Source organism: Microcebus murinus, chromosome 3 (assembly GCF_040939455.1).
Source record: "Microcebus murinus isolate Inina chromosome 3, M.murinus_Inina_mat1.0, whole genome shotgun sequence".
Taxonomy (NCBI): domain Eukaryota; kingdom Metazoa; phylum Chordata; class Mammalia; order Primates; family Cheirogaleidae; genus Microcebus; species Microcebus murinus.
In genome coordinates, this window is record NC_134106.1 from 72,298,261 (window position 1) to 72,310,379 (window position 12,119).

The 12,119-nt window shown below is 40.6% G+C and overlaps 1 protein-coding gene and 1 pseudogene across 2 annotated transcripts in view; both read left to right on the plus strand.

The window, feature by feature from the left end:
• Positions 1–4,607: 4,607 nt before the first annotated feature.
• LOC142870340 (uncharacterized) lies at positions 4,608–4,665 on the plus strand (annotated as a pseudogene).
• Positions 4,666–10,295: 5,630 nt separating this feature from the next.
• The window catches only part of SMYD1 (SET and MYND domain containing 1), a 42,920-nt gene continuing 41,096 nt past the window's right edge, over positions 10,296–12,119 (plus strand). For both annotated transcript variants that reach the window (XM_012774339.3, XM_012774340.3), the window contains exon 1: positions 10,296–10,494. In XM_012774339.3, coding sequence (XP_012629793.1) covers positions 10,358–10,494 — 137 coding nt within the window. In that variant the 5' untranslated portion in view covers positions 10,296–10,357. The remainder of the gene's footprint in view (positions 10,495–12,119) is intronic.

A 12,119-nucleotide genomic window follows, 5' to 3' on the forward strand; every position in this document is an offset into this window, starting at 1 on the left:
CCTGCCTTAATCTTTCTTTTCTTTGTTATGGTCTTTATTTACTTTTATTTCAGCATATTATGGGGGTACAAACATTAAGGTTACATACATTGCCCTTGCCTCCCCTCCCCCTCCAGTCAGATCTTCAAGCCTGTCGATCCCCCAGGTGGTGCGCATTGCACTCACTATGTACTGAATGTAAATACTCCTCCCCTCCTCCCCCTCCCACCTGCCTGACACCCGATAAATGTTTTCTTCTTTTTTTTTTTTTTTTTAACATTTTGGTTACATTTTATATCTTTGCCTCTCCCTAGCAAGGGTTAGATGTATGCCCTTCACCTCCACAATGCTCACCACATCCCTCAGCTATGGGTCTATCCCCCCAAACCCCCAAATCCCTGGTGAACACCACCACCCTTTGAGCACCATAGTGTTAGTCAGTACCGATTTGATAGTGAGTACATGTAGAGCCCATTATTCTGATCTTGTGTCGCCTCACTTTGGATAATGGGCGTAAGTTCAATTCAGGATAATATAAGTGGTGCTAACTCACTATCATTTCTTAGAATTGAGTAATATTCCATTGTAAACATTTACCAAACTTTAATAATCCACTCATGAATTGATGGACACTTGGGTTGTTTCCACATCTTTGCAATAGTGAATTGTGCTGCCATAAACATTCGGGTGCAGATGTCTTTATAATAGAATGTCTTATTCTCTTTTGGGTAGATGCCCAATAATGCTATTGCTGGGTCAATGGTATTTCTATTTTTAGCTCTTTCAGATATCTCCAAATTCTTTTCCACAACAGTTGCATTAATTTGCAGTCCCACCAGCAGTGTAAGAGTGTTCCCGTCTCTCCACATCTTCACCAGCTTTTGTTGTTTTGGATTTCTTGATACAGGCCAATCTCATTGTGGTTTTGATTTGCATTTCTCTAATGATTAGTGATGTTGTTATGGTCTTTAATACACAGACTAGATTAAGCACAATCTTTGGTTGTCATCATTGGTCCATAAGTGACCTTTTTCTCTCTCTCTCTTTCAATATATGCATCTATTATATATATTATACACACAAATACATATTATAACACAAATAAGTACATATAAATCTCATCATCTGAAGCCCCATTTCCCAAATAAATCACTACCCTGGTTTGTATTCATCGTTTCCTTTTTCTTTACATTATTACATATATGCATGGCTAAAACATATTTAGATTGTTTTTAAGCTTTATAAGATTTAATCTTTATGCAGTATTCTGGGACTTGTTTCACTTAGTATTTTGAGGTTCATCTAAGTTGTTGAATACAGCTGTAGTTTATTCATTTCATTGCTAGCTAGACACACTTCCATTTTCCTGTTAATGAGCATGTCTCCTGGTGCACTGTGCAAAAGTTTCTCTTGGGTATTCTCTACTTTCTGTCACACTGACATTGTCTTATTTCAGATTCTCATCATCTCTTGCTAGAAACATGCTAAGATCTCCCTTCTTCTGACTTTAACTACTCTAATCTACTCTCCATATTGCTAAAAGGCTGTATCTCAAACTCATTACTGGCTCCTCGTAGTCTATTGGAAAAAGTCAAACCAAGTACTGTACTACCAGGTTTCTGCATACCTCCCTGGTCTCATTATCTTTCTACTGCCCTCACCTCCCTATACTGCCTTCACCTTATAATTATGTAATGTTAAACCTATACTGATTCCTATATATTTATATGCATACTATTGCATAACTCAACTTAAAGTACCATATATGCTTCTCCTTTTTCTTGAAATGCCCTCTCTTTTGGGGTTTGGGGTTGGTAATCTTGTCTGTTCTCAGTTCTTGGTGTGCTCTTGGCCAAAGAATGGCCAGACACACCAAAAGCAAGGCAAGCGAGAAATGAAGTTTATTGAGGAAGGACAAGATACATTTACAGAGCAAGAGCAAGATACATTTGCCACAGGCAATGAATGGGCCTCTCGTCATAAAAAAAGGCTCTGATTATGGTCTGGGGTCCTATTTTATAGTGTCTAGATTGGGCCCTCCTCGGGATTCAGATGTCACCACTGAACTGCTTTGATGGACAGGTAATGACAAGATAATTAGCCTTAGGCTACTCTAGGTCACTTTCCAAATCCTATTGTGCCTGGGCTGCCTGGCCTGTGGGCTGGGGATTCCCTGCCTTCTTTTGCAGATTCAAAAGCTTGTTCAAAGCTTCAGGTGTGGCAGTTACTTGGGGCAGGATTAAGGTAGGGCAGCACCAATATGGGGGGTGCCCTTGTCCTTCTTCCCAGGTGGGGCAATGGCTCAAGGCAGCACCAAGGTAAGGCATCCACTTTTGTCCCCTAGGACAGTCTCAGAGGTCCTTTGCTATCTTACTTAACATCTCCTTTTCTTCCTAATGAACTCCTCTTCCCCTCAGAAATGTTAATAGAAAAAAAACTCCAAACTCTGTAAAATAAGGAGGTTTACTTTGAGCCTAATATGTGTAACTGTGGCCTGGGGAGCCACACCCAAGCAGTCTTGAGCAAGTGGTCCCACAGCAATTGGGCTACTGTTTGGTTTCATACATTTTTGAGAGACAGGAATTTCAGGTAAAGTCAGAAGTCAATTCACAGCATCTCAAAAGGTGCTGTGAAACCTGTGGTAATGTAAATAAAGAACAATTTTAAGCGTTCAAACAGTTGTTGCTGTTAGAATAGCTTCCAAATGTGCATGTAACAGTGGGATATAAAAGTGCTGGTGCCAGAATGGTAAAGTATGGTATAACACGGCTTCCGTAGCTCCCACAATACCCACCCAACGGTAGTCAGTTGTCTCACATGTCATGCTGTTTCTTGACCTCTACATCTCTGCTCTTGCTGTGTCCTTGGGCCTGAAATGGTCTCCTCCCGTTCTTATTCTCCCACGCCCCACTTCTCTTTGTCTGCCACTTCTCTTCTGAAGCCTTCTTCCCTGGCTCCTCAGACTGCCCTGAACGTCTTTCGTTGTTGTCTTCTATCTCTCACCACCTTACATGCTCATAATCCTCGTTAAATGGTCAATGTCTTAAAGACAGGGCCTATATTTTATTCATTTTTACATGGGGGCACTGAGCACAGTGTCTGATACATGTGCTGATAAATGCATGTGGAATGAGTGAATTTAGAAATTTTGGGGAGGACAGCATTTTACAACTAAGAATTTTTTAGAGCCAGAGGGAGAAAGAGGGAAGCAAGCATGCTATTTGAGTAAAAACACAGAGTCCGGAGAGTGTGAAGTTTCGTCAGGGATGTATGCAGGATATCATGGTCTTTTTATTTTATTTTTATTTTTTTTTTATCATGGTCTACTAGGGAGGGAAGCTGTTCCTTTCATCCTGGAATGTGAGTGGTAGATGTGCACAAGAACTTTTTCCTTGATCGTGTTCCTCTCAGTGCTTGTGGAATGAATGAATGAATGAATGAGCTAGTGAAGGCACTTGGAAGCAGTAAGCTTCCCTTGGCCTATTTAGCATTGTCAGGTATTAAGCTATTATTAGTCTAAGCAGGGATTGGCAAACATATCTTACAAAGGCCAGATAGTGAATATTTTTGGCTTTGCGGACCATATGGCTTCTGTTGCAGATATTCAACTCTGCTTGTTGTAGTGTGAAAGGAGGCATAGAAAATATGTAAACATATGAGTGTGGCTATTTTCTAATACATTTTTAATTATGGTCACTGAAATTTGAATTTCATATAATTTTCCTGTGCCACAAACTAGTTTTCTTTTGATTTGTTTTCCTCAACCTTTAAAGAAGGTACAAACCATTCTTAGTCCACAGCTGTAAAGGAACCTAGGTGCCCCCTTAAGATAGGGAAACAGCAGGCCCTGCTTGATAAGGAGCCATAAGACCCGAACCAACATCTCTGATAAAACAGGAAGTGGTGGAGAAGCCAACCAAAAGCAGCTAGAACCATGATGGCTACAGAAAAATAACCTTAGGTTGCCCTCACTGCTCATTATACCATCTTTATAATGTATTAGCATACTAAAAGAAACTCTCACCAGTGCCATGACTGTTTAGAAATGCTGGGGCAACTCCGCGAACTTACCCTATATGATTTATAAAGAGGAAGGACCCTTAGTTCTGGGAACTCCCTATCCTTTTCCCAGAAATCTTATGAATAATCCTCCTTCCACTTAACATAAAATTAAATAGAAGATATAAAATAAGACCCCAGCAACTCACTGTCTGTTGCTCTGAGAGGTAGCCACTACCCTATGGGGCAGCCTCATTTTTCTTTTCCTACTTTAATAAATGTGCTTTTGCTTTACTCTGTTGTCTTGTTCTTGAATTCTTTCCTGTGTGAAGCCAAGAACTGACTCAGTCTTCAGGCCTGATCTTCCATTTTTGGGGTCCACTTTCCTGTATCACCCTGGTCTAAATGAATCTTAGCTCTGGGTAAAAAGAAGGTTGAATCTAGCCCTAAGGGCTGTTCTTTTACTAAAATAGGCCTTAGGAAAGATTTAAGATTTTGCAGTTCCCTTGATTTGCCACTAGATGGTGATCGCAGGCATGTGACTTAGCCAGTGGGTCTTCCAACAGGTATGATGATTGGAGTATTTCCAGAGTGTAGTAGATTAGTGGCTGCAGTATTAAAACAGGTACAAGTGTTAAAGCTCTTTTAGAATTTGTCTAGCAGGTCTTCCGGTCCTTGCCGGAAAAAAAAAATAAATAAAACAGGTACACAAACTGTCCCCAATGATTCAAAACTTAACACAAACTATATAGGCTTGATTTACGTCTCCACCTTCACATTTATTTGTATATAGTCCCTGAATTGCAACATACCCAACCAAGGGGAACACCATCACTCTCTCAAGGCTTCTGACATTATTAGCTCAAAGGCTCAGTACAATAATATGAATACAGGCTACAGTTAAAGATGTAGGGGCTGCAATGTGGTGTTTAGGGACAGATTCTTCCCAAAATGCAGGTTAACAAGTGGAGCCTCAGCTTACATTAAGAGAATGCTTGAAGCCCTTGCCTAGTCTTACAATATTACACTGATAGCTCTCTCCAAGCAGCCCCCACTCCTGGCCTCTTCATATCACATTCTTCTACCCTTAAGCTGTGTGATTAGGGACTTGCATTACCTGTGAGTAGCATATCCTGCACCAATTGCCTCTCACCTTCTTTAGGGTATGAGGGTACTGGGGAGCCATGGTAATGTTCTTAGTGTGTGTGTGTGTGTGTGTGTGTGTGTGTGTGTGTGTGTGTGTGTGGTCAGCTGAAATATAGCTAGACAGAACAATGGCTCTATCCCATAGTGGTCATTATTGTTGTCTCCTTGTCTGGAATCTTCCAGCTAAGACTTCTCTCCTGGACCAGTGACTTTTGGCTTGAATCATCTCATTTTTCTCCCTTTCTCACAACCCTTCTTTGTTCAGAGACACAAAAGAAGGAGACTGGATGCCTATTGAAATCATTAACAATGGAAAAAGTTTCCGTCTTCTTGGAGTGGAGAAGGGCTTATCTATAGAGACATGGTTGTGAAGGTCTGTGAAGCTCAATCTCAACCATCACACCATATTGTCATGCAATTATGTCCACCCTGGGCCCTAGATTGATCTCTCAGGAAAGGCAGAGTGAATCTGTTTCTTCCATACTTCAAGATGTATGACATCAAAGAAAGCTCTCATGTCCTTCCTAAACCTTTTCTTCTCTGACTGAACATCTTGAGTAGGTCAGTAAGAAATCCTTTCAAAACTCTAGATGTACTTTTCCTGAAGATAAGATCCATAGTTCTTAATGAAAGCAAGTCTACATAGATAAGACCCATAGTTCTTAATGGAAGCTAGTTTACATAGGAAGCATTTTAGAATGTGGTGCGGACTTAGGGTTGTCACAATGATTGTGGGGTGCTACTGGCATATTGTTGGCAGAGCAGGGACATCAAGAAAGGCTTGAGGCCGGGCGCTGTGGCTCACGCCTGTAATCCTAGCTCTTGGGAGGCCGAGGCGGGCGGATTGCTCAAGGTCAGGAGTTCGAAACCAGCCTGAGCAAGAGTGAGACCCCGTCTCTACTATAAATAGAAAGAAATTAATTGGCCAACTGATATATATATAAAAAATTAGCCGGGCATGGTGGCACATGCCTGTAGTCCCAGCTACTCGGGAGGCTGAGGCAGAAGGATCACTCGAGCCCAGGAGTTTGAGGTTGCTGTGAGCTAGGCTGACGCCACGGCACTCACTCTAGCCTGGGCAACAAAGCGAGACTCTGTCTCAAAAAAAAAAATAAATAAATAAATAAAAAAAGAAAGGCTTGGATCTCAGTGAAAAAAAAAAGACTGGGGAGGGGCTGTAGCAAGGGCAGATGGGCATGAAATTTTTACATAGGATTTGTGTTGATATGCAGTGTAGTAGAGCTCACTTCCCCCTTCACCGCCACCAGCCTGGGAACTAACCCTAACATCTCCTGTCTCACTGATCCTGGCCAGAGGTGCTAGATGCCCTGGGAAACAAGGGGCGGCCTTATTTGATTCAGTGAAGAATCTCTGCCCATTCTGCACAACCTCAAATACCCAAACATGCATTTCAGGTAGGCAAAACCTGGTTTATAATTATCTGAGTCTAGAACTCTGTTTTGTATGTAATCATAGAGTAGTTTTTATAAAGTTTTAATATACACTGAATTTTCCAAGAATGCAATTTCTTGTTAACCAAAGGAAGATGATACTTTCTTTTGTTCAGAACTCCACAAAGAGTCATTCACCATTTCAGAAAATCATGGTTGTAGACAATAATGCCCCAAATGGTATTTGTGTCTCCAAAATCAATCTTCATTTTTAGCTCTCACTATCATAGTGATTCAACTTAGAGGTGCAAACATCTAACGATTTTATCATGTCTTCTAGTATAGTTGTACCCAATCATATGTATAATGAGCACATTTACCTATTTAATTTACAATTAATATATATTAATGTAATACAAATTAACTTTCATTTTCTTTCTCCCTTATTAAGTTAGACTAGTGATTTATGTTTTTTAGGTGTAAGAGCTAGTATATGATCTTATGTATGAATTTCAGAGTTGCAAAAAAAGATGTTATATATTTATTATAATGAGAGACTGTAATGAGAAAGTATAATACTTTATGTGTTAGTTTCTTATTGCTGCTGTAACAAATTATGGCAAATGTTGTGGCTTAAAACAACATACATTTATTATCTTAGAGTTCTGGAAGTCAGAAGCCAGAAATGGGGTTCACCTAGCTAAAACTGAGGAGGCAGGGCTGCGCTCCATCTGGAGGTCCCTAGAGTAAGAATCTATTCCCTTGCCTTTTCCCATTTCTTGGTTCATGACCCCTTCTTTCTCCATCTTTAAAGTCAGCAGCTTAGCACCTTCAAATATATCTCTGACCCTGAGCCTCTTGCTTGCATTGTTACATCGCCTTCTCTTCTAACCCTTACCCTCCTGCCCTCCTCTCATAAGGATCCTTGTAATTATACTGGTCCTACCCAATAATCCAGGATAACTTTTCCATCTCAAAATCCTTAATCACATTTGCTAAGTCCCTTTGCCATGTAAGGTAACATGGACAGTAGGACCTGGACGTCTTTGGGGGGCCATTATTCTGTCTACCATACTTTAATAATATAATAATGGTTGTTCTGATAAGGTTGTGACCCATAGGTATAATTAAAGCCTAAGGGTTGGTGCTTCCTCTCTCTTTCTGGTCTCGGGGTAGGTAGATTTCTTTTTTGACTATGGGTTGGGTTGAACCTGCTCCAAGAGTACAGTGTCTATAGATGAACAACCTCATTCCTGCCAGACTGAACCCCTGGTCCTTGAGGGAAGATTAGTTGTTATAAGGCACTGAGTTGCCTGTAAATGTGGATATCAGCATTCATTGGAAGCTAACCTGGATTGAAAAACTCCTTTTTATTTTTTCCTAACCACTAGATAACCAGGGAGAAAAACTTAATATATTTTTTCTTGGGAATAGGCGATGTTTACTTTTTGAGGCACCTAACTTGATAAATGTCTTAAGGTGTTTTGCTCTCTGGGATATATCTGAAGTCACTGAGATATTCTCTCAGCTGTGTGTCCTGACCTAAAAATTGGGATATATGGTCTGACAACAGATTTTTGATGTCATTTTCAGAGTCAAAGTATTTGGGAGATGCAATTTGGTTGAAGAAACATTATAATTTTTGGTACATCTTGATAGTTAAGAGAGGATAATGTGGTAGAATGAATCAAATGAAAGAGCTATCATTTACTGAGTACTTTATGAAGTGCCAAGTGCTATGTTATGTTCTTTATACATATTATCTCATTTAACCTTCACAAAAACCCAGTTAGGTGGAAATTATCACCCTTGAGGTTCCATCTCAAGGTGGTAGTGGCAGGCTCAGAATTTGAACCCACAACAACAAACAGAAAAAGAAAACTACAGACCAATATCTCTTATGAACATAGATGCAAAAATCATCAACAAAATACTAGCAAAACAAATTCAACAACACATCAAAAAGATAATTCAACATGATCAAGTGAGTTTCATCCCAGGGATGCAAGGATGATTTGATATATACAAATCAATAAATGCGATTAACCACATAAGCAGAAGTACCCCCCCCCAAAAAAAAAAGATATTGAGGCATGAGGAATATAGTTAACTAAAGAGGTAAAGATCTCTATAAGGGGAACTACAAAACACTGATGAAAGAAATAACAAATGGAAAAACATCCCATGCTCATGGATTGGAAGAATCAACATTGTTAAGAAGTTGATTCACACTTGCAAACCAACCTAAGTGCCCATCAACTGATGAATGGATAATGAAAATGTATGTGTGTGTGTGTATAAACACACATAGACACAGACACACACACACAAACACACATACACACATCATAAGTACTACTCAAGCATAAAAGGAATGAAATAATGTCTTTTGCAGAAACTTGGATAGAACTGAAGACCATTATCCTAAGTGAAATATCTCAGGAATGGAAAAACAGGTACCATGTGTTCTCACTTATAAGTGGGAGCTAAATGAAGGTTATATATATAGTCATAAAGAAGTGTGATAGACATTGGAAACCAAGAAGGAGGGAGGTTAAGAGGGGAGTGGGGGATAAAAATCTACCTATTGGGTACAATGTACACTAGCCGTCTGACAGGTACATTGAAAGGCCTGACTTCAGCATCATACAATTCATCTGTGAAACAAACAAAAAAATCACTTGTACCCCCTAAATTTTGGGGCAAAAAGTATTCAAACCCAGATCCATCCTACTTAGAAATCAGTGCTTGTGAACTACTACACTTACAAAGATCTAGGATATGGGGTCCTCCATAATTAGATGCATCCCAACTAAAAAAAATATTACTTGGAAGATAAGCCAGAGCTCTAGATCTGCAGGTGTCTTTCTTTTCATCCTCAGCGAGAGCTGTCTGGTAGCCAAGAAGAGTTGCATTTAGATTTTAGAATTGTCCTTTCAATGTTCTTATTCCTGGGTAAGAAGAAGGACAGAGCACATTGGTATTTTCCTGGCAGCAGACACAAGTCTAAAGGAAATTTGATAGGAAGATAGAGACAGGCGGGGAGGGGGTTATTTTTAAAGCCTGCCTTCTTTGTATCCAGCCTGCATCCGCCAGCATCATCAGTGATTCTGAGAACAGGGAACTCCATGCATTGAAGTAGGGGTGCTGTGAGAGCCCCAGGTGATATTGGAGAGGAAGGATGCCCCTTGGAGACTAAATAGTGCTGTTACGTGTACGCCAAAGGTCAGTTTAGCTTCTGCAGCCTCCTGCAAACAGTCCACCTCGGCAGAGACTGAGAAGGGTGGGGCAAGGGGCCCATCTCACTTGAGAAAGTGCAAGCTGACAGCTGAAGGGCCCCAGAGCAGCAAATTTCACCTTGTCTCTTCTCTTGGACCATTCCAGCTGTCTGTTTTTGATTGACAGAGGCATCTGGCTGCTAAAAATACCCTACTGACCAAGTGCTCCCTATTCCAATTAAAACTGAACATGACTGCAGCCAGAACTTAGCATATACAGATAGTTTCTTCCTACAAAGGAACTTTTCAAAACTTTTCAGGCCCAAGCCCAGAACCACACTAGCCCAGAAAATGGTCATTTTCTGCTCAGTGGGCTTTGCTGGGTGATGAGTGAGACCTTCCCTTTCCAGATCATCGTCCTCTTTTTTGTCCCATCCCCACCTCCAGGAAAAGTAGTAGAGGGGGAGGTGAGGGCCCAGTGGCTGAGAGGGGGTGGAGAAGGGGAGGTGGCTTGTCCATTTATAGTCTTGCTCTTTGGGATGCTGAAGGTGCTGAAATAGAAGCAGTGACAAGAGACTCGGCTCAGTGTTAAATATCCACCGTGCTGGCCTGACAGACTCTGAGATGACAATAGGGAGAATGGAGAACGTGGAGGTCTTCACTTCTGAGGGCAAAGGCCGGGGTCTGAAGGCCACCAAAGAGTTCTGGGCTGCGGATGTCATCTTTGCCGAGCGGGCTTATTCTGCAGTAGTTTTTGACAGGTATGAAATGTGGGGAGTTGCCTTTTCTTAGAGTTGCCTTCTTCTCTCCCGTTGGTTTGGTTGGTGCCAAACTCTAACATGCTTTGCTTTCAGAATCATCAGGGGAAGGGATAAAATTCATGTGATCTTTTTTAACAAGATGGCACCTCTGACAGCTAACTGTTGTCTGGCATAACTTTTTCTGCAAGGGGTCATTGCCAATGTGATTTGCTGTGGTTCCTGGAAGGGTGATAAAGGTGAGCAAAGGCTTTGGGCACCTTCTCCTAACACTGGTGAACTTGGCTGAAAGGGTGTGCTGTTTCCAAATGCTGTGACAGCAAGTGAAAAAAAAAGGGAAGAAAAGAGTGTACTGGGGGTAGAAAGGTGGGTGTGGTTCTGTAGGAAACATTTCCTTACATAAAACTCCATGTTTTTAGCTTCTTTTGATATAACAAATAAAGGATAAAGTAATTGCTCAGACTTAAAAAAAATTAATTATAAATACACAAGTAACACAGGAATCCATTTACCTTTGAAAAATTAGACTATCACCCAATCCCAGTCCCAGTCCCCTCTGCCTTTCTTCAGAGGTAACTTATGTTATTATTTCAATGCATTTCCTTTTAAAGTGTTCTTGTACTATTATATACATGTACTTGCACTTATCAAAATGGATAGCTGCAATTTGTCTATGTTATCTTTTTTACAGAAGTGATTTTATACTTTAGATATCATTTTGCTCATTTCTCTAAACATGTTTTTGATGTCTACCTTTATAGGAACTATAAGTCTATAGATACTTCTTTTAAATCCCCAAAGATCTGTTTCTTTTAACTACATATGGAGCTATCCATATAGATACATATGTTATGTGGATCACCAATTTTAATTGCTGTAAATATTCCACCCTGTAAATATATGACTTTTTATTTATCTATTTCCCTATTGAGAGACATTTGGTGGTTTCCAATTTTTCATAAAAACAAACAAAGTCCTTAGCTGTGTCTGTACATGTGTGTGACTGTTCTCCAGGGCATATGACTAGATCACACCCATGAGAAACTGCTGCCCCAGAGGGTGTGCTGTTTTCAGTTTTAATAGGCTCTCCAAAGGGGCTCTAACTGATTGGGACTTTATCTATTAAGTTTATATTCCCATTTTCCCCACATCCCTGTCTACACTGGTTTACTGAGCTTCTAAAATAATAATAAATCTTTATTTTAAACATAACTACACGGCGATTACATTATAACGACAGTGTTTTCTGAGATCAAAGTTGGGGTGACCTGCCTGACATTTACGTGGTGGGAATCAAGATGGCCGCTGATAATGTAGGCCTTGTCATTGGCTTGCTGCACTAACCATCCTGGGAATGGGCACTGCTTTTCAGCGATAAACTGATTAACTTTCACATTCTCTTTTCTTCCTGCCTACCAAGACCTTCAGGGATAAGGATGTGAGCTGGGGCATGTGGCTCACAACTACTTGAGGACTATAGGGGGCCCAGGTGACACTGATAGCTCTTCAGGGGTAGCTTATCTTATCTCATTAGTTTGTGCCTGTGTCAGGGGAGGGGTGAGTACAGCTAGGGAGTCAGCTGGATTCACAGTTAAAACACAACGATCCAGAAACACGGGAACTGCGAA